Genomic DNA, 26569 nt, shown 5'->3' with positions numbered 1-26569 from the left:
TATTATTAAAATACAAATGACTGCCAGAGTTGTCAATCTATCAAAGTTTATTTGGATCACACTATCCAGCTCTACTTGATACCATTACGTCTTTCTGCCCTACTCTCTGCTTTAATTTCATTATGTCCTCAACTACTGTAATTCCCACTGAAAGTGATGGTAACTGCACATGCAGATCTAAAGAAACAAATTGGCCTCGTAATACCAAGTCTCACAGTGGACTGCCTTCTAACCTCCCAAAGCCCTATGGAAATTCTTAGAAGCTGCCTTAACAATTTTTCTGCAATAAAAGAGAAAAAGTGATAGTAATGGGTTAGCTGATCTTCATTTGGAAGCTAAAAATAAAAGTAGCTTTATTGCAGCTCTGATCTCTCATGTGTAAAATCTATCACCTACCATAAGAAGGCAGTTCATTGCAGCAGAAAACTGATTGATAGTACTGGAACTTTAGATCAAGCAGCAGAACAGAGAGCAACTGGTTCATAAAATGTACTCAGTGTCTTCGGGTTTTATATCAGGCTTCCTATAGAGAGCTTTGGTCCCATTAAATGCACTATATACCACTGAGCTCTGAAGCACTGTTCTTTTGAAATTCAGCTTATAACTATAAACCATGATTGACAAGTCTATTACTGTTGGTTACAAACTATTGAAATATTGTATTTTATGGTACACTCACTAAAATATTTTTCACAGTGGAATCCGAATACACTTGCTTTAGGAAAAAAATCATTTTAAGATGTAATAATATTTTTTTACTTTTTTTTTTTTTTTACTATGGAATGTGCTTGATGTTAGGTTTGGATCACTTAGATGTTCTGAAACATGAATGCACCCATTCTGTTACCAAGAACAGTGGGTATAGTTTGCTAGATTCTTTAAGAAACTCCAAGCCATTACTGGAAATCAAATAGCAAAAGGCAAAAACTAATTTCTTACTAAGTTTCATAAATAAATGCTATTCACGCAAATTAATCTATTTGTCATTAGCATTCCTATCCAATTCTCAGTCAATCTGAAGAAAAAACAATTTAATTTTAAAACTGAATTAGTTGTTTAACCATAATTTTGTAAAGCTTTACTCAAAAAACTATTTGAACGAGTACTTCCATGACTTGAGTTTATGAGTAAAGAACTGGACCTTCAGAGCCTGGTGAGTACACCAAGGGATTTGGCATCCACATCTAGTCTAGTCCAACATCTCATGGTCACAGAAAACTCACTGAACTCCAACAAGTCCTTTCCTATACAGAAACTTACATTAAGATTCAATACATTTAAACTGATTTTTAAAACCTATGACGGTATCTCCACATTGAATTTTTTTCCCCTGTAGGGTTTTACTTAAAATTTTGTCCTTAGGAGATTAAGGAAACCACTAGAATAATTTTGAAGTAACTTTAAATGAAAGCCTTGTATTTACAGAAAGGTCAGTTAAGCTAGTGCAGTTCTGCATTCAGTAGTTTAAGACACTTGAACTATAAAAAAAAAAGGAGCTCTGAACTGAAATCAGACCCACATGTTTTCATAAGTATAAAATCAACAACCTACTTTTCAGTTATTATTTAATTGCTATTTGCAAATTATTTTGAGATCCTGGAGTAAAAGTGAATCAACTCCCTGCTACATTATTGCAGCCTTGTACCAGAGAAGCACCGAAGAAAAATGGTTTAACACAATGGAGAATTAGCTCTTTCACAATTTTAAACTGTCATATTTATAGATCATCTGTGATTTTCAGCTGTTTCAAAGTGTATGAAACTCAAGACCAGCTTTTCAACACCAGCTAGTAGAAACATTCTGTAAGATGTGTTTTACTCTCCCTCACTATATGAATGTTAAAATTCCTGCATCATCTGTTCATTGGGTTGCATTTTCTATTGTAAGAGGCTTAGTATCTGATGAGAGAAGCATAAAAGTGATTTAATTTTGGCAAGCTGTACAACTAAAATCAGCATTATTTCTGCTTAATAAACTCATCTTTCACACATACCTCTGTTAGCTAATGCTTAAAAATAAGAAACAGTAATAAGCACTGAAAACATAAAACTGGTTTATGGCTAATTTTTAAGGACTGCTGAGAACACCTGAACACCAGGACAAGATTATGAGCAGAGCTAGATTTTAGTTACCTTTGGAGAAATAAGCTCATTCTTTATAATAAATTTAAAATGAGATTTAAAGCTGGAAATAATAATACTTACGACTTTTGTGGCACTGACTTAGTTGCAACTTTCCCTGCTGGATCACTCCACTCTGCAAACAAAGGGAACACATTTTCAAATGTCAAAAGATTACTGTAGAATTAAAATGCACCCAAAGCTGTCAGCCCATCTAATTATACTTGGTTTCACAACATGCCACAATGCATAAAATGTAATAAAAAATGGAACTGATCTGCTTTAGCACCATAGAAATTAATTTTTTAGCCTTTGTTTTAAGGATGTTAAGCAGGAAAAACAAAATCCCCAACCCTGACTGTTAGGACTAGGATGATAAAGACCTACTTTGTACATTGTATCCTGAGGTCAGATGTTGGGAGTCCTACAAAGAAGAAGACACAAAATGTCAGAATTAGTTAAATAAGATGAAGAAGGTAAGATATACCTTGGCTTGCTAGATTAAGGGCACTGGCATTACACAAACAGGGAAGGAGATGGTACAGGGAAGGGATCATGTGATTGTTAAGGCAGCACCAGTGACATTACTTTAAAAAAAAATTAACTGTGGAGCCAGAGCACCACTGAGGGACCTTCCACAGTTCAGACAAGAGCTTGTCCTCAGCTGCTGTAAATCTACATACCCCCTTTATGGAGACACTACACAGATTTATACCTGCAGTGGCCCTAGCCTTTTCCAGCCTTGGCCATGGATGTGTGTATGAGCCATCTATAATGCACAGTTTAGACCTCACCATGAATGCAACTATGAACTAAATTCAGCGCCACTGCCTTTCTTCTTTTGATCTCACTGCTTGGAAATACAGTAACTGTCTATTGATAATCACTGTTTTTATTTGGACTGTGACACACAGGATTTAATAAAGATGCAGGAAGCAGATCTTCACCTGATGGAAATTGGTCCAAATCCAATGAAATCAATGGAGGTACAACAACTTTAATCCAGCAAAGGATCTGGCTTGTAACACCGAGCATGTTAATGCCAGGATTCGTGCTGGCTCACAGTAACTAAGCTGCTTCTTTAATGTCACAGTGTTTTCTTGCTTAGTTTTTCTCTAGGCTTTATAGTCCACGGTGATTGTAATCAGCTTTCCTTCCAAGCAGAGTCTGATCATTTGAAATTAAGGTGTTATTTACAACCTCATCTTACAGCCAGGCACTACTTTGCTGGAAGTGTTAGTTCTGTAGGATGTTAAAGTCATTAAAGCCCTCACTGCACTTCCTCTTAGGGCATTATTAGTTCCTAATATTATACTGTGCTGTCAGTCAGTCCCTTGTGAAGTAAATCATGCCCTAAGAGTAAACATGGCACTTAAAAATTTGAATGTCAAAGGGATAAATTGTTCTGATAAGTTCCGCCTTTTTTATCACACTTTTTATATAAGTTTCTCATGAGGATACTTTTTTTTAATAGTTAAATTGAGAACTTCTAATAGTACCCGTCTCTGGTTTATATGGCTGCACAACCTAGCCACATTATGTCTAAGATCTGTAATTTGGCTAGCTATAATTGATTTAATCTGACGTTCTGAAGAGGCATTTCTGTTGTATTTTTTAAAGTAAAACGAGCAAACTTGGAAACATTTATATGCTTGTCTATTTCCTGAAAAGTTAGCTGGAAAAAAAAAAAATCTAATTTGTATTTTGTATTGAAGTGATATGGTCAAGAATTTTAGGATCAACATTCAACATGCCCAGAAATTAACTTGGATGTGGATTTTAAAAGTTCAAAGCAAACTTAATAGAAACAGAAAAGCAAAACACAATTTTAGTTTCTCTGAACCCATGCTTATAATGCTGCAAATGGAGATAGTGGCAGTCAGCAGACTTAGACCAATTTCTGTAAGGCCTATCAAGAACAGAGCACTAAATTAAGAGATAGTATAAGTTAAAAAAATACAACTTCCAGTGGGCAAAACCCTCTGCTATCACTGTATTCACACAGGTCAGACTCCACTTTCACCTAAATGGGTTCAACTGACTTTAACCCAATTTTCAATGAGGATTATATTCTTGTATGACTACGACTTCTGATGCTTAATGCTGCGGCAGTTAACGGCAGTGACAATGGCAGTGCTGGAGCAGTAACAATCACATTCCATTAATATAAGACATTCTGGGCACTGGCTTTGTTTTTCTAAGGAGCCACAGATACTGCTAATTTCATATGATTTCCAATTCAGTATGGCACCTGCATTTCAGACAGGAGAATATCTGCCAAACAGATAAAATCAGTGAGAGGAAAATCACATTCCAGCTTCCGAAACAGGATATGATTGCTTGAACCATAAAGTCAAGCAGTAGCAGTTTTATAAGCTATTTTCCAAGGTCCTGCCATTAGAAAGAAACATTTATGTAGCTCCATGTCACACTGGTGTGGATTTCCCACCCAAGGAGAAAGTTGTTCCCTTCTGCAAACATCATCAGCTCACAGTTGTTTAGGTCCCAGCCTCTGGCATAATTGTCCTGGGTATCAGCTCGATCTGTAACAGTGCTACCAGAATTGTAGCTAGAAGGCAACAAAGGAATTTGGGCTAAAAGCATGTTCAGATCAGAGAACTTAACGATTCACGGTGTGTTAGGTGAACTGCAGGTATTCTCCAGGCATGTGCTTTTGACGTGGCAAATGCTGAGTGTGTGCTTTTAACAAGGCCGATACTGAGGGTCGCACTGTGCAACTCCATGCGCCCTTGGAGTGTGCACAATGACAAATGCCATAGCACTGTTCACATGAAAGAACATTTTAAGCCACTGTAATGTGACCATGCAGCCTAAATCTCACCGTGCAATCAACCACTAGTAGGAACGAATGACCATTTCAGCCATTGCACTGCACAAATAATAATGGAAGAAAAACAAACAAATAAAATATGCTATACTTGATGTAGAAAGGCTCTTGTAACAACAGAGACAAAGTTCACTTTGCTTCCACTGTAACTTCTGCAGCTTTAAATAAGCAGTCCTACTAGTAACAACAGACTGATTGGGAATTTCCAACTAAAAATAGTCTTAGAAATTTTTGAAAATGAAACCAATTACAAAAATAAACTCTCCAGTGAAGAATACTCAACAGAACACCATGTTAATCAGGTCACTGGTGCCTACTTGTACCTTGCTTGGGATAGCAAACTTGGTCTGCTCAGCCTTGCCAGGAGTGTGAATAGCAGTAAGAGGAGGAGGCCAGGAATGGGTCATCTCCTAGGGAAGAGAAAAGACATGTTTTTGAAAACAAATTTATGTACATAAAGAAGAAAGAGAAGAAAAAATGGTAATGGATTCTCCACTGAGCCTGGAGATGTAATTGCTTAAGGAAGCATTCCCACCCACCCCTTATGTGGCAGATGAACACCTAAACTACCCAACAGGCAGCACTTCCTGGGAATGAGGGTAAGGACAGGTTTTAATCTTGAAAATTTTGACCATTTCTGCCTTCATCAGGTGGCAGCTGACTCCACCTCTGCGGTCAGCCTGTCAAGCTGTATGAATGAAGCCATCATAGGTATAGAACCAGGTTTTACCTGCAAAGCCCAAGCAGGAAGGGGATCCCTCCCGTATCGCACTGGATGCAACCCTATAAAGGATTGCATGGTGGCAAAATGCAACCTTATTCAAGATTGCACAGTGGCAGAATAAACCAGAGGCAGGTCTAGAAAAAGCTGGAGTGGGCTTGCAGTACGCATGTCTGGTGTAGAAGAGAGCGGGGACAGAGTCCTATGCACCAAAGCATCTTCTCGTAGCACTGGCCATAGGCACTTACTGTGGTATGCAATGTCCCAGCATCAGGCACTACTGATTCCGTTTTAAAGGAACGGACTGAGAGACTAGGTGATTTGCACAGTTACACAGAAAGCTCTTACTTAACTAGGAAATCCAAGTCTCTGGTGAAGATCTGCATACAAGACCATCTAAGCAACACACTCATTTTCTGTATCAGTGTGCAATTCATCATTTGTACAGGCATGTTCCAACTGTCTTCAAAGAAATCACCTGGGTGCCCATGGCAGAAGAGTCAGTGCACACCCTGCTTTTTTCATATTGATGCCTAGAACCACTGCCCCACGGTGCTTGGTGGGAGCAGACTGGGGCTTATGTTCAGAGGAGGGGGAAAAATCACTAAAATAGGGAAACCACAAGAGTGTTATTTTAGGCAGAACTTGTAAACGCCCGTCTAATCAGTGTGTTTTATGGTAGACACTGCTCCATTGTCTCTTATTCTTGTTTTTAGTTTAATAAATATTCAGAAAGGCAGTAATACTTGTCCCTGACAATCCATTATATCTTTGTCTTAGTTGTTTTTCTTTGCCTACAAATCTCAGAAAGGATACTTTCTTGAGACAAGGGGGACAAAGAGCAAAAGATGGTCCGATCTAGCAAATTCTGTGTGCAATGGCTGTAATCCTAACTGCAGCAAACTAAACTTCCCGGCTGCTTTTTCACACTGGTCAAGCCCAGGGCCATTCACACAAAGCTTATGAGCACACAAGTTTCTCTAGGTAACACGACAGCCACTGCAAATGCTCCACAAATAAAAACATAAGATAATAAATTAAAGAAAATATAACTGTTGTCAAAAGGGCAGTGCGGCGGGTGCATTTATGGCCTGGGTGGCTACAGCTGGATACTAGTGTACAATCCACCGAAGATACTGCAAGCAAGTTTCAGGTCTCCAGTTGTTGCTCACAAATCATGCGTCACACAGGAGGTTAGGACAGACAAAGGAAAACTATGCACCGTGGTCTCCACTCAATGGGACAGGAGGACAGGTAAACCTCCCCCCAGCTCCTGTCAGGCACTGGTACTTTATTGAAGCCCATCAAATTTCCACCCTTAGCAATGCTGCTACTGCAGCAAGGTCTGGCTGAGCCCTGCAAGACACAGAGCCCAGGAACAACCGCTACGGAAAGAAGCCCTTGCCCAGTCCTGGCGGAGGCAGGAGGGCAGAGCTGTCTGGCAGCTCGGCCCCACAGGGCTTTGCTGCTCTGCTTCCACCAGCGCAGCACACCACAGACACCCTTGTGGCTTATCTGAAGGACCGCATAGCTACAGACAGTGCAGCCTGAGGCCAAGATTTGCCAGTTCTGTGTAGAGATGACCCAGGGACAGGGGAGGGTGCAGATGTCTTTGCACTCCTGAAAGAGCTTTTGGATTCCTGTGGAGCTCAGGGCCTGTTTTCATCGCACAAAGCCCAGACAGTTGGAATGAGGAGGAAGGAGGCAGCTTGTGAACAGCACATCCCTCCCGGTGGGTGAGGCTGCGCATCTCAGCGCAGTGACGAGAAGTACAGAGTTACATTGCATTGATTGTTCGACCTCTGCACAGAGGAAGGCAGAAAAAGATTTAAGCATTCGGTGAACTTTTCTGTGAGATAATATAATCCAAATCCTGCATGCCTCTGCCAAATCCTATGCCATAGAGGTTGCTTTGTGGCAAATCTCTTCATAGCAAAATGATGAAACAGAGACTTTATCTCATAATTAAAAGAGGGACAGGCAGCCTGACGGAAGGCAGAAACGAAGCATATTCTAGAACTGCAATTATAGGCTTAACCTCAGCCTCCTCCTGCTCATGCATAAAAGGCTGAAGAGAGAGCCTAGAATTCATGGAAAGATGATGCCAGCAAATATTTCAGAATATCCTCTGTCAAAATGCATCTAGCACGCATCCATTGCCTACCAACTTGTCAGGCTGAAGTGTAAGCAAATTTAGTCACCTCCCTGTTAAGGGACACTCGAACATAAAACAGTGGGAAAAGGAAAAATGAGTCTGCTATTACTTGAGGTAATTCAATTACAAAGTAAGAAATCTCAACTACACTGAGGTCAGAGGCAAAAGTCAACTTCAGTGAGGTTAGTACTATGCAATCTATGTGTTTACAGTGACCTTGTGAGCACCAAAGTCTATTACAAAGGTCCAAGCCAGCTACATTGAAGCATTTCACTTCAATTATCACTGTAATAAAAATGATTGGATAGAAAATTCCAGATAGGATCACATATGTAAAACAACACAAGTATTTAAAGCACAGAGTATAAACAAACACTGTGTGTGGAACGTGTGAGGAAGTATATAGTTACTTAAAGAAACATACCTATGTCTGCCTACAGGTAGGTGCCACAGCACTGTTGACCAAAGAACCTTGAATGATTGTAGAAAAAGTTTTGAGTTTACTCATCTGAAAAATGTCACTTCAAAAAGTATGAGCAGCAACCTCACGCCAACCACCAACAGCTGCATATTATGCTCACGCAGAGCACTACTGAGCTACAGAATGACATGCAAAAACAGCACTGCACTGTTTTCAGTGAAGGGTCAAATCCCCAACCCCACATCCTGCAGAGATATGACCGTCTGCTTAACTCTCTTTTACTCTGTTCCTTAAGCACTTGCACATTATTGTGGAGAATCAGAAGAAAGGATGTCATTTATTTAATCATCCACATCTCTTCACCATTCTTTGCTATGCCTCAATTTCTTTTGGAGGTCCCTCATCTTTAAGTACTTGCTAAGCTCTATTTTGTTTAACTTATGAAATCAGATATATCTGCCTTCTAATATGTAATGACCATAGAGAACCACACAGACACTGTGTGTGTTATGTATGCATCCATTAAGATGGATATATAAACATCTTGGTTTGTAAATACCTGGGAAAGTAGGCAGGGAATTGCGTTCTTTTTTTTTTTGCCAGGAAAAGTTAAAAAACTTTAATCAATCCAAATTTGGAAGTATTTAGAAATTCCTGGAAGTAACAATAATAAAACCAAGCATATGAAATGCTTTAAAGAGGAATTTAATGGAAACAAAGTAATCCCACAAAATTGAGTTAGGATTTATTTTCACATGGTTTGGACTTAAAATAATTCCAAAATCATGTTAACTGTTGGAGTGGGTAGATGACTGCTAGGGAAGCATGCCTTTTTTTATAGACCTGGAGATTAAATGAGAAAGTAAACCTGCACAGTTTGTTGGCTTAAAAGTCACTGTGGTCCTCTGATGTAGTAACATCAAGCATCCTCCTTTCTGAAAATTATTTAAACATTGTTTTAATTGACTCCATGTGCTTTATTTATTAGAGCTAGGCACGCTTGCCTCTTCAGCTAAGTCTGCTTTTTTCAGCTATAAAAGCCCTCAGGTAAGTAACTAGGAAGGACACATGCAGACATGATCTAATGAATCACCAAAAATACAAATACTCTGAGCAAACTTTTTAAGGGCTGCAGAGGTACAAGGCCAAATCATGATTTAAAAGGAAGGAGAGGACTGGGGATGGATTTAAACTTGCAAGTTTCTAAGGAAAAGGTCAGAGCGAGAGAATTGAGTCCAGGGGATATGGGGCAGATGGTAAATAGCTCTACAAAACCAGTCCCTAAAATTAATAGCTGCCTTCAAGATTTATTTCTTTTCTCTGTATTTCATTTTTCCATCATTTCCTTCTTGTTCGAAAGAAAGTGTGTAGTGTTTTTAAATACAGATAAAAGCACTGAGCCAGGCTCTAAGAGGTCATTATGGAAAATGCAGCTAGACTGTGTACTCTGCCTTCCTACTGAGGCAGCTTCGCTTCCTACAGTGCACTCTAAACTGCTTAGCCTGATCTAATTTGAAGTCTCCCAAGATATAGGGCTCATGCTACTTCCCTTGGGAGAACTGAGGGGAGACATGAGAACAGTCTTCAATTACAGAAAGAGCTGTAGCTAAAGGAGAGAATAATCTGTTCTCCAGTTTTATGGTGGATATGAACTTAAACTGCAGCCAGAAAGATTCCAGTTAGACATAAGAAAAAGCTCTCTAATGGTAAGGACCGTGCAGCACTGAAACAGATTGCTCAGAGAGCTACACAGACTCCATCTTTGGAGGAACACACTTAAGAACAGATTAGCACACATCAGAATTGTTTCCTGCATTGGGGCAGGGATGTGTAGTAGATGATGAGATTTCTAAGACCCTTCCCAGACCTTTTTCTTGTTCTCTAGTTTGATAGATCTCTGTTGGCCAAATGCAACCCTCACTGCCTCTCTCGTGGACAGGAGATCCACAAAGAGGCAGAAGAAGAAAACAACAATCCCGACGTTTTTCTGCTGTGGCATTGAGTCCACAAAGGCAGTTTCAGGACCAACACTTCGCCCACATCATTAGAGGGCAGCCAGAGGAGCAGGAGGAGGAGCAGCCCTGCACATATTGCTAGCCATAAATGCAATCAGAGGCCACTGCTGCTAAAGAGACCTTATCTGTGGTACTCTCTGTCAACCAACCTTCTCAGTCCTTTTAACTCTTAGCTAAATCTGTTGCTTTAAACTTTCTCCAATTTTTGGTTACACAGTATGAAGTTGCATTCAGAAAAAATTAATATATGATGAATAGATGTTCTAAGGTTATTACAAACTCTATGTCACAGATGGTGCTAAGCAGCCTACTGCCTTGACGGAATAAAAATAACCAAGTGATTTACCATTTATTAAAGACTCTATTAATGATTTATTAATGTTTTATTAACTATTTATCAATGTAACCTTAATGAAAAGCTCGTCTTGTTTCACAGTATCTTTTTGCTTTCTGCATTTATAGAAACCCGATAAAACTCTCTCTGCGAGGAAGCCAGTAATGCGTGAGGGACAGCCACATTTTATATGTGCGATGAATACTGAATTAAAAAACATCTCAACCTGTTTCATCTTTGGGAAAAGTCTAAGGAAAGAATGAATATATGGCTTTATATTTATAAATGTACAAGCAAATGACACTTGAGTCTAAAGGAACACAAAGGCAATAAACCTGCAGGTTGTTTTTCATTCACATTCCTTATGAAGGAATGGAAAATTTGCACAAGCAGTTGGGAATATCCTGACCGGTAATCATTTGGCCCTTTATACTGGGCCAAAGACTTCCTGAGGAAGGGATTTTGACACATTGTCAGTATTGACAGGGCCATGATAGATAAATTCCTGGATGTGCATTTGATTAGCATGTTTCAGCACTTAAAAAAATTCTCAGCATCAAAGGGATACCACATCTTTTTTCCTGTAAGGGAAAAAAAAAAAAGAGACTTCAGTGATGGCCTGATGGCCTCCAAGAGAAAGTCAGTTTTCTTGGTACGAATGTTAAGGCAGGAAACTTTCTACTCATGCAAATGTTTTAGGCAATTTATTACCAATGCCTAGTGCTCAGCATATATTTTTGGAGGAACAATATGGTGGCATCTACAATGATGTCTTTGTCATACTAGAATTTATGTTGCAAATGTACTAAAAACTCCTAGAAAGCCATTTGGAATTACAGTGCATGCACGCATGAGTTTATTATTGAAAAGCTAGAGTTTACTCTACAAAAAGGAACCATTTCTAAACCATAATCTAAAACCGGAGTGTTCACTTTGCGGGTTTTCTCAATGACAACAAATAAGTTCCCTTTGCCCAACTGGGAAATGGGATGCGTTCCATATCCTCCCATGGTAAATTAATATTTCTTTCCATATTAGCAAGAATGGGAAGGACAGACAAAAATGATATTAAATAAAAATTAATATAGAGATTTCTTTAGAAGTCAACAGGGGTTGACTATAAACTTTACATGTGTTTTCCTTTCCTTTGTTAACATTTAGAAATCAACAAAGAAAGCAAGAGCAATATGAACATTTTCTGTTGATCTTCTCAATACTCCGACTCCTGTACACCTCACACTTTTCAATATATTTCCCTCATACTGTAGCTTTTATAACTAACAACACCCATATTCTTTCCTTAGAGCATTTATAAGACAATAAAAAAAAAAGCAAATCATGATTGATGCACTTACTGCTCTAACCAATCTTGTGTAGTGAAGAAAAACAATGCTCCATTACTGTGAGAAGGTATCTCAGCTCAAGAGGCTGTTTTAGGGGGAGAGTAATGAAGCTACACACAAGAACCCACCACCGGATTCCCAATTTAAGAAGTCCAACACAATCCTAAAAGTAACTACAGTTTATACAATAGTGTGTCTGCACTGTGGAATGATTTAGCTCCCTGCTGGGTCCTGGGCCCCAAATGGTCCATGCAGTGCATACAATAGTTCATTCCCAAGGCTCCTCTGTGAAACAGGTTAGATACTTCTCTGCAAGGTGGATCAGGATAATTTTCTTCAGGGTCCACCTCAGGAAGATTATATGGTCAAAAACTGTCCTGAATGTGGCTCACACTGCCCAGGACAGTCCTTCAATTCAATCCCAAGCAGGCTGTGTGGCCTCGGGCAGCTTCTCACAAGTCCTTGGCATTTTCAGGAACATGCAGCAGATCTCCCCAAGAATCCTACTTAGGACACATCATTACGCTGAACTGCAACATAACAGGAGGTCTGTAGCAGCTGTATCACTACTTTTGTCAGGCTTAGGTTATCTGTATGAGTAACGTGCAGAAAGGACATGGGAGGTTCACAGAACACAATCGGCAAAGTAGAATCACACAGTGTCAAAAATGAAACAGGACCGTACAGGAAGCACATGAGAGAGCTCTCTTGACAAGTTTTATATGATGAGACAGAATTAAGTTCTGTGGAAAAGGGAGGCCTGAGAAACTGGAAGTCAAAGGTAGATGCATCCTGCATGTATGATTGCCTCTCTGACCCACACTGTCTTTGTCTTAGACTGTTCCCCAAGCTTTCTAGTGAAAGCCCAGGAGAAGAGCAGGAGCCAGTGCTCTTTGTGACAAGCCATGAGCCTTCAGAGAGTCCAAAGACAGGCATATAGTGACCAGGAATAACGACACTGAGGTAACTCCACTTCCCACCCAAGAGAGGCAGGAAGTGTCTTCTCTACTTGCAGACATGTGGGGTTTGTTAAGGATAGGCCATAACGGCTGCATGCAAGGAGAGGATGATCAACACTTTAAAGTTTTGTCAAGCACATGTGAGATTCTAGCCCATGTGAGGTATTCGTATTTCCATAGAACTGTCCTTCTGGACAGACCTACTGATGGGTCAGGAATAGGGAATACCAGAACAGGTCAGACTCAAGGTCTCGCTCATCTGGGATGATGGCAGTGGTCAGTGCCAGAGAAATCATGATGGTGAAATCCTGATCCTTCATACTTACTAACTCTCAGCTGTGCTGAGATCCTATCCGTTTAATACTTCACCCAGAACTGGATATTCTGTTAATACCAGCTAACACCACTTTTAGAGTCCTAAAAGCTAATGATACACCCATAAATACACAGGTACTTGCAGTCACGTGTACTAAACCCACTTCCAGGAAGCCAGGCATCCTTCAGCTGTCACTCTCGCTAACAACTTTGTTGCCCAACACACAGTACCAAAGTCTTGCTGTGGACAGAATGGCCAATGTAATACCTCCTGTTCTTGGCAGCTTTTCATCCCCACTGAGATGCACAGCCACATCCTATTGATTTTATTTATCCAAAACGATACTTGCTGGTAACCATCTCCAGGGATGGCACATCTAATTTTCCTGAGGGCCCCAAGAGATAGGAAGTATGCATTGAACTGTTAAATACAACATAATATCCTGGCAGTACAACAGTATAATATAAACAAAGGCACAATAAGTAATAAAAAGCTAATTCTTTCAAAAGTTACTAATTCCAACATATAATTTCATCTCTGCAATTTAAAAAACATTGGCAATGTTTCTCCAAGTAAATAAGCAACTGTGTTTTGAAACTATTCACTGCTGGCACTTGTTTAAGGGAATCTGGTAATTTGTTCCATCCATCCTGAGCTTCACAAGCAAAAAAGCATGTCTTGAATCGCCTGTTTTCTTCTCTGAAACTTAGGGTTCACACCAAGAGGAGAGCAGAACTATAATTTACAGTTACAAAACAAGACTGCACCTACCCTGAGGCACTCCACTGTGCACATTTATACAATACATTACACCATCTCCTTTACGTTGCCAGATGTAATCAATTCATGGTTTTTTTCATACAAAGTACAACAGTGAATTATGTAGTCATGTGACAAAACCTTATCCATGTAATTCATTACAAAATGCATTTAATTTCTGGAGCCACTTATGCCAATATTATGAAAAAATAAAAATCCAAATTCAATATCAGGCAAAATTAAATTACTAAACTACAAAACTTCTCATTCTGTAGGCTTAGCAGAGAAACTGTTTTTTAAGTTTTACATTGTGCACTAAGTTTTAGACCCATGTAACCAGCTTATAACCCACATCCTGACAATACGATGAAACTGAGTCTAAAACTCATCATGAATTTCAGAGCATCAACTTTGCCAGAAGACACCAGCTTTAGTCTTAAAACAGGAGCAACAATTATCTGAAATAGCATATAGGGGGAAATTGAGAAATCAGGTCAGGCAACTTATTTGAGTTTAAAGCTGAATTCTTCTGTGTAAGCAATGATTTGCTTTCATTAAAATTCAACTCCAAGTTGTTACTCATCAAATACAAAGAAATGAAGCTACCACACACTGCTGTACAATACACATTGAAATCTTTTACAAAAGCTGTTTTTTAGCCTTCAAAACCAAGACTCTGCCAGATCTCTTTTATTCTGCTTACCACACAAGCAGTATTGTAGCATGGGTTTTCCTGAGTGGGTGTGCCAGGGTAGCATTTCTTTTCAATGTCGTTTTCCTCTTACATGGTCTCATCAACACCTCAGCTGTAATGCCATTAAAACAGTGGTCTAAGGCTGAAGCGAAGACACAGTGAACACCTAGAAAAGCTCAAACCTGCCCTTACAGAAGCTGTCCTTTTTCAGCATTTCTTTTTCTTCATCTATGTGATGCTTTCCCTACCATGTGTCCCAGTTGAAAACTTGCTTCTCCCTTAGTGTATGAAGAATGCTTTCTCCCCTACGGAGCATGATTATCGTCCCAGTGCCTACATCAGAGACTATGAATACTTTGAGGGCAAAGACTGTCTCTCTTATGCAATGCCTAGGGCAGTAGTGGAACTTCTGAATATTGGCTGGAAATTTGGAACAGTGAATATTGGCTGGAAAATCCTGGGTGGACAACACAGAGCTTGATCAGCATTTGACAAGCCCTGGATGGACAGAAAACTTCAAAATGAAGCCTGATCATTGGATCCTTTTTTTTTTTGTAAGGTTAAAAGCTTAGCATGTTGGCCAAAAAATATATGATGGGTTCTGGCCCGTAACAGAAAGTAGAGTCCTTACTGCCTCTCACACTCAATCCTTTAATTCCCTTTTCTTACAGAAAGACCTAAGCAGCCACCTGAAACCCTATCAGGCGACCTGGCATTTATTATAGTAATTTTAGCCTTTGGAAAAGAACAAACATTTCAGTCTGGATTTCCTTTTCCTCACTTGTGCCTTGAAGCAGGTCTGTTCCTGCATCTGTGTGTCCTGTAAATCATGCCAACACTCCCCTTTGATCCACTCCTGCTAAGCTAACAGGTGTAGAAAAAACGGATGTATGCTATAGAAGATGTTTTGATACAACATATACTTTTTTGGCATGTCAGCCTTACCCAAATAAGCCAGCTTAAAGAGTAAAGAAAACTGAAGCCAAAACATGCTGAGGTCTTTTTTGATCTCCCTTAAGGTATGGAGGCTTCAGAGTATTTCTGGTAGACAGATTCCCACTGTCACATGCATGCATTTGATTCCTCATTTCCCATCTCGCTCTTTCTTACAAAGCTAATAAGTCTGAGGTTGGAAACATTAAATAATCAGAACTGCCACTAAGACATATGACAGCTGAGGATGCTGGGTCCCACACAGAGCGGTCCTAACGTCTGAAATCAGCATGTTCAGACTATACAGCAGATTTACATATCTTCCTCCCCTGTCTGCATTTTTTAAAACCTTCTGGCAACAAACTACACTGAAACAAACTAACTCCTAAAAACAGGGCTGAAAAAGGGCAAAGTCCATAACCTTCCTGTCTCCAAACACTACACTATTTTTTTTTTCCCACAGGAAACCCAGTAAATAGGACACAAAAGTCATAGGACTAAAATGCAGTAAGTTTGGTGCTCCAGCATTTAAAAATTATGTATCTACATTACTAGATGATAACATGTATTATCTTTGTTGCTTCTAGATGGCCAAAAAGGAATAGCAAACTGTTCATTAGGAATAGTTCATCAGGGGTCATATGAGCGATCTAGAACAAACTTGGAGCAAGACCAAGAAAGGACCACCCACTAGACCCATGGTTGCTAGTTAGCTCTAAGCAGTTAGTGCTGCTTGCAACTCCAGCTGGTGTCAAATGCTGACAATTACCAGTTATCATACAAACTGGAATAAACCTGCCAAAGAATACTTTTACAAAGTGCAATGTATTATCATGTTCAAGCAATTGCCAAAAGGAGTTGTTGATCTCACTTTGCTGGAGAGATACAAAGGCTACATGCAGTAACACAGCATTCTTTTTGAAGGGGAACTTGTGTTATAAGTGAAAGATACTATAAAATGACAACGCTGCTGCAAAGGAGACAGAATGATACATTTAGTCAAATTCCCAGTCTAAGCCTTTTCAAAGAGCACAAGCAGTTAGTGTAACATTCCTTAGGGTTCTTGTATCCTTTCAAACATGATAGCTTTCTTGTAGTTTACACTTATCATATTAAGAAAAATGATAATGAGGAGATCATGACAACTTCTTTTAAAAGCAACAATGACTCAATTGCCAAGGAAAAAAGGAGTGATAACTATTTTCATGGAAAGAAGCCTCCAGTGAACGCCTCACTGTTGAAGCTGTGTTCTTTGTTTTTCTCTGAACTCAAGAATGGCAAGGGGATGCTCTTCAAAAAAATCTGAGCACCAGTTTTCATTTGATTGGTACAACACTCCTTTTTCAGATAAACTGGCAGCTCAGACCTCTTATTGAAAAGACTAGGGACTCAAGAGGTTAGAAATGATAAAAAACTGCAATAAATACGAAGAGATTAATTGGCTTGATCTAAAAAAAAAAAATATATAAAAAAATCACTACTGAAAATGTACTTCTACAAACCAAACACCAAGTTGTTGTTGTTTTTTTTTTTTTTTTCTGAGGCTCAGAAGAATATTTTTAAAGGTTACTGTACCTTGGGGTACACAAACAACATATTCTTTAGGAGGATACACTCATGGCAAAGAAATTAATGGACTACAAAGCCCAAAGGGGCCTTTAACAGTCAGTGTATGTGCAATAAATTCCATCAGAAGATCTCAAAGCCTTCTTCACAAGAGACCAGTACTCGCCATTTTCCAGCTTGGCTCCAGAGGTGAAATTTGGTCCATGCCTTAAATCACCCGCTCAACCAGCAGCATATTCAATCAACACTATCCTGCTTTTTTTTTTTTTTTTTTTCAATTAGCAGCCCATGCAAGCCTCCTAAGTCCATGTATGTCCATGTTGTTCCTGTTTCACCCTGCAAAGTACTAGCAGGTATTATTTTCACCTCCCCCCAAACAATATTTGCTTAGACACTGCACAGAAAATTTGGAATATAGGAAATATTTAAAGAAGAGCTGTAAACTGTTGAGAACAGGGTTTCCAGTGACACCCACACCACAGTCCTTGCCCTAGGAGCCCTGGAAGGCACTACAGTAACACTTGCAGAAGGTAGAATAAACATTGCATGCAGAATGTTGGACAAACATAAATCTGGGCACTTAGGTCTGAACTTCATATTCATGTTTGTAGTCAGTTTTTACCACTTGCCTCTGAACAACGGTCAACAAACACCTCAACACCTTGAACTAATAAAACCATCTTCCTTTCTAATGTTACAGTTTGACATTTTCTTCAGCTCACTTCTGCAAGGCTGGGTGCCTCTATGACTGCTTTTAAATCAAAAAGAAATGTGTGAAATTCCTTGGGGGGAAAAAAAAGAAAAAAGAAAAAGAAAAAAAAGAAAAGCATTCTGGTCAGATTTTCTAGCTATCCAAATAAATTGTTATGCAGCTGACATAAATCAATGTGGCAGGATCTATGGGCTAATTAAACAAATGTGACCATTTTACTGTGACAATTTGAAAATGCTCAAAAGTGCCTCCCATCCACAGTGTGCATTCTTCTCAAATGTGTATTAAAACCCATGTACTGTATTAAGAAATTGAAAGGAACTTACATATTCAATAAAAAACACAATTATAAGCACAATTTGAAATATACATCTAAAATAGACTGGAAGTTCATCAGGTTTCTCAGAACATTAAATTCAATGACATGCTTTCTTGAAAGGAATGTTAGAAATTCTCTATAGAAATGGATAAACCACAGTATGTAGTATAATTTTAAATATCTGATTGAGCCTTGCTTTTGCACAATTAAAACACCACTAACTCCAGCTGAGGACCTCAATGCATTTTGCCAGCAACTAATTTAACTTCACAGTGCGATGGCAGTGTGGGTGAAGTTCTATTTCCCCATTTCACAGAAGGAGGCACTGTGGAGCAAAGGGGCATCTCAAGGTTATATAGGAATATTAAATGTAGGATGTTTTATCTGCGTCTATGTATTCAAACATTTATTGAGAGGATGTTCAAAGAGATGGAAAGAGGGACCATATCAGTCTTTTACTGACAGGCGTGGAGTGGTGTATTCTGAAGACTTTGACAGCTGAAAAAATCTCCACAGGTAAGAAGGAACACACCTTCAGAAAGAGCTCCACTGACTGTGCTGCATGACAGTCTTAGAGCTTACAGATCAATGGCAAGTAGCAAAGACATAAATTGCTCCCCCTCAAAATGTGGCTTCCAGACCTATTCTCTCCACACAATGTGGAATAACTTGAACTCAAGACAGATGATGACTGCAAAATTGCCTTCCCATGTCGGCCTGCTTCCACAAACCCCATGGAGGCTGGCAAGGCTTGATAGCATGTCACCACATGACCCCTCCAAAGGAGAAGTCCACCTGCTTGTCCAGGGGGTCTCTCAGGAAGAAATATCTCTGTCCCGTAACTCAGTTGGTGCCTGTATTCTTGCCTTAAGAAGAAGAGATCAGCAGTGACTCGGGTTAAATTTAGACTGCAGTACATGAAGAAAATGGCAACAAATACTGCTGGTATCTGCTCTAACAGAACACTTCCACCCATTTCCTCGAAGACCAACAATGAGATACAAAGTTCTCACTTCAGGATTACTCCAGGTGTCATCTTTGTCCTGTTTACTTTCCTTCTAAGAGCACAAGAGCAGTGAAGCATCAAAGGTTGCAACATGGTAGGTATAGTTAAAGCAGTGAAACCGAGCATGCCTCAAGTATCTGGCCCCTTTTTGGTCCTTTTTTTTTCATTTCTTTAGTTCTTTCCTTACATATGTTTTTTTTAACCACCAACCAATTTTTTTAGCTTTTGATCATCATGGTCAGATGAAATTTCAGAGGAGAATTTCACAGAGGAGAGCTCTTGAAACTCTTATTGAAGATTCATTTAGTTACATCTTCCAGCCCTGTCTTTCCTCGGACACTGTCTAGCCTTTTCCTAGCTCTGTTTCTCTTGAGTAATCACATACGGCCAACTTATCCTTCGTGGGCCCCATCAGCTTCTCCAGCAGTGCTGACTTATAGCGAGGCTTCCTACCAGCACCTTAACCCCACAACACTTGCCCTCAGGGCTGCAGAAATGGAGCCCTTCCCCTTTGTGAAATAAAGAGCCATAGAAGATGCTATAGACTCTGTCATTTCAAACCAGAATTGTTTCTAAAACATGCATTCATTTCAGAAAGCCTAACTCGATTTTAATATGTTTTCAATGTCTTCATTCTGTGCCTAAAGCAATTTGTTATGTAGAGTACATATTATTAATCTACTTAAATGAAAGGTAACATTGCTAGCAGTTTAAACACTCAATGCTCGTATTTAACCATGTTTCATTTTGACAGGACAAGATGAAATAACAGAAATGATTAATCTGAGACCAGAGGAATATTCTACTACCTATATTTCAAAATACGACTAGATTTTTTTGGGAGTAATACTTTGGCAATAAGATATGTAAGTGGAGTATAGGAGCTTCAGATGGCTTCTCTGCTTGACCGCACTGCATACTGTGCCAGCAGTTGCTGTTACTGGTCATTTTGGAACTGGAAGCAGTACCCCAGAACATGCCCACAACAGGCTCTGAAGTTCTTAATCATGTGTTTATCCAACATAAATTGGTGCAGCCCACGAGGTCCTTAAGGGAGGATGCCTGGTGCAGCTAGACCCAAACACTGTAACGGTGTAGAAGGGTTTAAAATTTTCCACTGAGTTCAGCACTTGGGGCCTTTTTTGTTCATGGGAGCATAGAAAAGATCAAAGTTGATTAAACTTCCCAGATTCCTTGAGTCTGTTTTCTCTTGCACTTTCACTCAAAGATAAGGGACTTACTCTTTATTTACAATGACGAAAAGGGACGGGAAGTCAGGTCCCATGGGTCTGCAAATCTGGAGTAGGAATCTTAGTTTTATGATACTCTCCACTCAACTACAACATCCCATCAACTTGTTTTCCCACATGTTTTGTTCACTTCCAGTTATGTCTGGAACTACAAAACTCAGAGGTATTTGAAAAAGTAGTATATGAAGTGACTAAAACTTTTAAGTCCTGCTTCCACAGAAGTTGCAAAACTTATATTTTCCTCCAAGACAATGACTTTGCTGAATTACTTTCTTGTTTGAACTGGCTTTTAAAAAATTATTTTGTATATTCTTATAAAATATTATTTTTACCATAACAGAGTGCTGAACCAGAGTGAGGATGCCAAGCAGGTAACATGTTGCAATACGTAGTGGATCATTTCTGAGGTGACTGTCAATGAGGAAGAGAAACTAGAAGTGGCTGTTTTAGTGCAAAACAGATGCTGAAAAGCTTGGAAAACAGGTAAGAATTAACACATTTTTGTTGAGTCATTAATTTCTCATGAGTGTGCTTTCATTTTCTTCAGGAGCAGTAATACATGTCCAAACTCCTGTGATGTCAGCTCACTTTACAGTAATTTTAGTAGCAATGGTAAATCTGGCAATGATAGCAGAATTATGTAATACTACTGAAATCAACAATATTTTAATTTGGCAGCACAAAAATATATGTTAAAAAACTATGATTAAGGAGATAAGAAAACAGAATTGAATAGTGCACTTGAAATAGGTACACTGCGATCTCTCTCTCTTTTCCTGAGTACCTTTTGTAATCCTTTTATTGTTACAGTGTAGACAGGCTGCAATGACCCACATAGTGATCAGATTTTACATTTCAAAGTTCTTTGCTAAATAATTTCTTTAATACTGCTACGAAAATAAAACCTTTTTTTGATAAATGTGCCTGCAGGCTGGAATCAGACCTTGCTTGTCTGTCCTGACAAAGGTCTAATCTTTTGCTGCCTTACATCTTGAAGAGGCATTTATCCCTGTAACAGGCAGGTGCAAAACACCACCTTTCCAATACAGGAAACACTGCACACTCACACGCATTTGTCAGATCAGACAGTCAACCTTTTCTCCCCGTCATCTCCCCAACAGCATGAAGTCTGCTTTGCGTTGACCTGGCAGCACAAAGCAGATTTATAGCGTATATCTACATCACAAGTGAACTTCTCTCATACCTAACCTGTGCCATGCCAGCAGTGCAACAATGGTCCGCAAAACCAACCGCATAAGCTAAATCCTTGAGCATTGACTCATGCCAGCTCCCTACTCAGCTAGCCTAAAGTTAGCTCTGAGTTTTCCACATTATGTACCTTCAAGTTAACATAGACAGCTTTGGGATAATGCTCCTGAGGTGCCTTTCTCATGGGTGGTACCACAATGTTGTCGCTGTAAAGGTGAATAGCCAAAAACTTGAATACTCCTGTTCTGCTATGTTCAGGTGTAACTCAGTGGCCAAGGCAAGCCTCTGTGTTAAGGCTCTGCTCTAGACTGGGAAGACCTAAGGCTGCATTCTCCAACTCCCAAATACCCTTTTGCACTTCAAGCCTACACCAGGCTATCCTCAAATGACTCCGACTATTGAGCTCACCATGTCTGTGTGTATATAGCTGGACAGCCCACAAAATACTGGGAGAAGGCTTCTTTTTACCTTCCTCAAATTGTTGCTGAATGCTTGTGGTGGTACAGACATGAGAATTGAGCTGATCACCCACCAAACCAGGAATGAGCTCTTCTCAAAGAACTAATCAGCATTTCCATTTTCTGGAGTGAGACTACATCTAGAGAGTCACGAGAGCAAAGGACTAGTTGCTGCTTTCATGTATACCTAAAGTAATGCAGGGGTAACTCCTTTTTATTTAATAACAGCAGCAGAAATGTAAGTGGAGCTGCTGCCAATTTATACTAGTGTGGGAGGAAGAAGAATTCAATGAACTCAAATGAGATCAGAGGTCAGTGGTATTACCCCTTGATTTATTTTGATGTGAGAGTAGAAACTGGTTCTGCCTCCATTGAGAAAATGCTGATAAAAAGCTGAAAAGGCAATGGCTTGGAAATTGCTAAGAAATTAATTGGTTTTATCCATCCAAATCTTCATGTACATAAGCAAAGTCCAAAGAAAAAAAAACAACCCACCCTAGAGTTGTAACACATTGCCTTTTTCAAAGCAGGCTATTACCTGTTCCTTACATGCTTCCAAAGGCTGCACGCCAGACGAGGGACAAAGGCCGCAGGTACACATTCACATGTGGGTTAACTTTTCAATCCGTTTTTTCATTTCAATGGAAATAATAAATCACCTTATCCTGGATAAAGAAGCAGCTTGACACAAAACATACGGCGCTGGGCTATTTTTATAGCGCACCTAAGACATATAGGGATTCATTTATTTACTCAGCTATTTAAAAGTGGCTACTCTTACTCATTCTCTGGACAGCTAAATGCCAGGTTGCTAAGTTACTGTTACTTGACATCATCTCCTCCCCAACGTGTTCCCACATTTGACAGGTTCACATGATTTACTAGGCCAGTCAGCTCGTTATTCACTTGTCCAATGACGTCTGGATAATCATTTTAAATTCACATCATGTCCTCCCCAGCAAGCCCCCAGATTCCACATAAAAATATTTAAACTGCCTGTCAGCTACTAAGTGCATTTGTAACCACACTGGACAGCACACCTGTATTTTTCAAATTACAATTATTATAATTAGGTTTAGCATCGTTCTTCAATGTTGGTTTGTATTTTAGAAAACAATTACTGAGGGGCAAATAATGGCCTTTATCTGTTACAGTCTAATTTTGCTCTGTGAACAGCTCACCTCAGCTATGGATGATACATATTAAACTTGTTAGTGCTTTCGATTGGCATGAAGAAGGTAATACTACACATAATTTGCCCAGTCAAGGGCATTTTCACCTGCTGATCAATTTACATATTCTCCAATGTCATTAGACACAAGCTAGTCATCAGAAGAATAGAAGACCATACAAATTATAGACTTTGCTCACTTAACTCCAGTCATTTTTATACTAATTACAATCTGAATTGTATTTAGGATTTGTTTTGCTTCCAGACTAGAAAGCTTTTAATTAATTTCACAGCTGTCCACACAACATCAGAAGTCCATCTAGCTACTTGATACCTTACTACAGTGAATATGTACCTACAAGAATTCTTCTGTTCCTCTAAGCAAGGACAGATTTTTAAACAGAAGTGCCTGCCCAGATGGTTAGCAACACAGACACGAAAGCTATATGTGTACAGACTGGAGCCTCACTTCTGTGGGATTATGTCTAATCGATTGCCTAAACACCTAGCCCTAAGTTTCAATTTACACTACAAGTCCTCAAGAAAATTTAGTTAAATAGAATTTCCTTTCCTTCCCATCTAATGTTGTATGCTTATAATTTCTTTACCTAGAGGTAAACCAATGCTAAGGGAGGTCCCTTCTGTTCTCTTTATAGGCGGAAAAAGGATTGCTGCTAGCTTGTACTCAGTGTCATATCTCCACACACCCCTACGCCTGGACCAGCACGACGGTTCACGTAACGCGCAATGACAGCAAGGCACACTGATTTAAAACTGGTACAAGTGGCACGAGTAACAGCTTCAGAATACTGGTTTAAAATGTCAGTTCTCCTGCCCCATCTGCACTTTGTATCACAACATTTCAATGAACTCATTTTTCAATGGCTGCACACAGCAAGTGACAACTTAATTTAAATCCATATTAATAAAATGTGAATTACACACACACACTGTTGATTGCCTGTCTTCTGTGCTATCCACACTTTCAAAGCCGTTATGTTGGTTTGAAAAAATAAGCCACATTTTGGAACAAAGTGTGCCAACCACCAGTGTATTCGCCTTCAACTTTCAATTTCGTATCAGCAGCCTGTATTAAACACAAATCTCCTGTACTACCTTTACACCTTGGCCTTAGTTCTACAAGAAAGATTAATATATTTCTTAAATTATTATTTTTAACAACCTTCTCAGCCATGCTGGTTAGAAAAGCAAAATCAACAGGAGACTGGTCTGCAATTAACCTTTGGTTATAGTATCAGGAACAGTCCTTAAAGCATTTACACAAGATGACATAAGTGGCTAAGTGTTTCAGGAAATCTGAAGGACTGTGAAATTTTGTCTCTGAAGACCCAGGGGTCTGAACAGACTCAAGACCTTTCCCCTCACTCGGTTGGAAATTTTTGACCATAAGCTCAATTAAACCTTATTTTCCTAGGGGAAAAAAAAAAAAAAAAAAAAAGACTACAGAGATTAGGAATTACAAACCTCTACAATTACAAAAACCATTAATCAAGTTCAGCTTGAAAAAAGAGCTCTGTAAAATCAGAGGTCACAGATCTTAGCTTGGGTCCCTCTTCCTTGTAAAGTCTAGCAAAAAAACCTACAGGAGTTACCATGTCTTTCTGAGAGGTGAAACTGAATTAAGTCCTTCAATTCCCTGACTTAAAAAAAAAAAAGAAAATGTCAAGGCATGAAATGCTCTCAAGGGACAGTGGCAGGGCCAGGGCGAGGCAGGCAGCAGCGCTCTTCCTCTGGCACTTTGGGCGCACAGCTCAGCAGCGGACATGGCCCAGAGCAGAAATTGCCAGTTGTTGCCAATGGTTTGGTTGGTCAAAATGCCCACTGTTACAGCCCCATCTATCTACCTTGAGGTCCCTTCCAATCATATTCTATGATTCTGTGATTCTACCTTCAGGACTTGAAGGCCTTGTAATCCTTGTGTTTACCTCTGCAGCATCCCTGTCAGGACAGGAATGTTAATAGCCTAGTTTTTCACCTGGGGAAGCTGCCATCAGGGAGCTGAGGTCCACACTCCCAAAGGCTCTTCAGAGCCTACCTAAATAGCCCCAAAAGGCCAGAAAATATCTGTCAGGGCTGGGAACTTAATCCAGGTTCTCAAAGCACAAATCACTGCTGAAACCAAAGCTCATCCTTTCATCTGGAGCAGACAGCCTGAATCTCCTCACACAGGGCTTCCATGCGGAGCCTGAAGACTGGATTTTGACCACTGCTAGGCACCACGTTCTCTTACTTATTTTCTCTCTGTCACCTGCCAAGTAGAACATGATACTCTGCATGCAGCCAAAACACATTTCCCACTATCTTGTTCTGCATTATGAATTTGAAGAGAGCAAAGTTATTGACAAAACTCTGGTACTTCTACTTCCTTGTGTGCTTCAGCACCATACGAAGTTCAAAGCCTAAAACGCTGCCACTGAAGGCAACCAGTTGGGACTGGGCTTTGCTGGGCCTTTGATGGGGAGTCCCAGAAGTGGCCCTGTGATCTGCTGCTTTCACACACTCAGGGCCTTGCTGGCAGCGTGCAGCCTGCTTGCAGACAGGTTACAAGAAGGCTGCAGACAGCCTGCCAGTGCCCAGAGCTGCCTAACGCCATGCTGACGGCATTCTAAGCCATCATCACTGTGTAACACACAAACCTACCTAGCTGTGCGTGTGGCAAGGCCGTGCGCACCCAAAATGAACCATGTCCCATGCCCACTTGCAGTGTGCCAGGCCCATACCTCCTCCCTGGCACAGGCAGTTTCAGAAGCTCAAGATGGCTCCTGGCTATGCCTGAGGCTATGGCTGACATGTTTGCTCCATGGCTGGGTGGCAAGGCTGGGCACAGGTGGTGCCTCTGGGCACCTGCACCCAGCAGTCAAGAATGATCTGATGGTTCATAATCCCTTTTTGGGTTCCCATTATAGGTCCTTATAAGACAGATCCCCAGAGACATGGAATTCTGCCAAATCCCTGCTCTACCCACCCCAAGAGACCCCCTGATTTTAACAGCCTGCTGGTGGCAGGAGGTGCTGCCTGCAGCCACAGGGACTCTGCAGTTCATCTCCACCCTATGAAGACAACAGAATGTTCTGCACCGATCTCAGAAGGTTTCAGAAAGAAGCCCAGGACATTCTGCCTCTGTTTGTTTACTCAGATTACAGTCATGGAGTAGGAAATAGGATCGCCTCCTCTTGATTAGAAAAAAGACATTTCTGCTTCCTGTGACTTACATGCACTGTTCCCACATTAAAACTGTC

The 26569-nt window shown here is 40.0% G+C and overlaps 1 protein-coding gene across 1 annotated transcript in view; it reads right to left on the bottom strand.

Annotated features, from left to right (window-relative positions):
* The window catches only part of AFF2 (ALF transcription elongation factor 2), a 275384-nt gene that overhangs the window by 127305 nt on the left and 121510 nt on the right, over window positions 1-26569 (bottom strand). Inside the window, exons 6-8 of the mRNA XM_086470685.1 lie at window positions 5292-5378; window positions 2508-2544; window positions 2205-2256 (exon numbers count right to left, since the gene is read on the bottom strand). Of these exons, the coding sequence (XP_086326811.1) occupies window positions 2205-2256; window positions 2508-2544; window positions 5292-5378 (176 nt within the window). The remainder of the gene's footprint in view (window positions 1-2204; window positions 2257-2507; window positions 2545-5291; window positions 5379-26569) is intronic.

The sequence above is a fragment of the Leptosomus discolor genome, chromosome 9 (assembly GCF_034619465.1).
Source record: "Leptosomus discolor isolate bLepDis1 chromosome 9, bLepDis1.hap2, whole genome shotgun sequence".
NCBI classification, from domain to species: domain Eukaryota; kingdom Metazoa; phylum Chordata; class Aves; order Leptosomiformes; family Leptosomidae; genus Leptosomus; species Leptosomus discolor.
The sequence above is the reverse complement of the archived record's forward strand: the minus strand, read 5'-3'. Positions and strand labels throughout refer to the sequence as shown.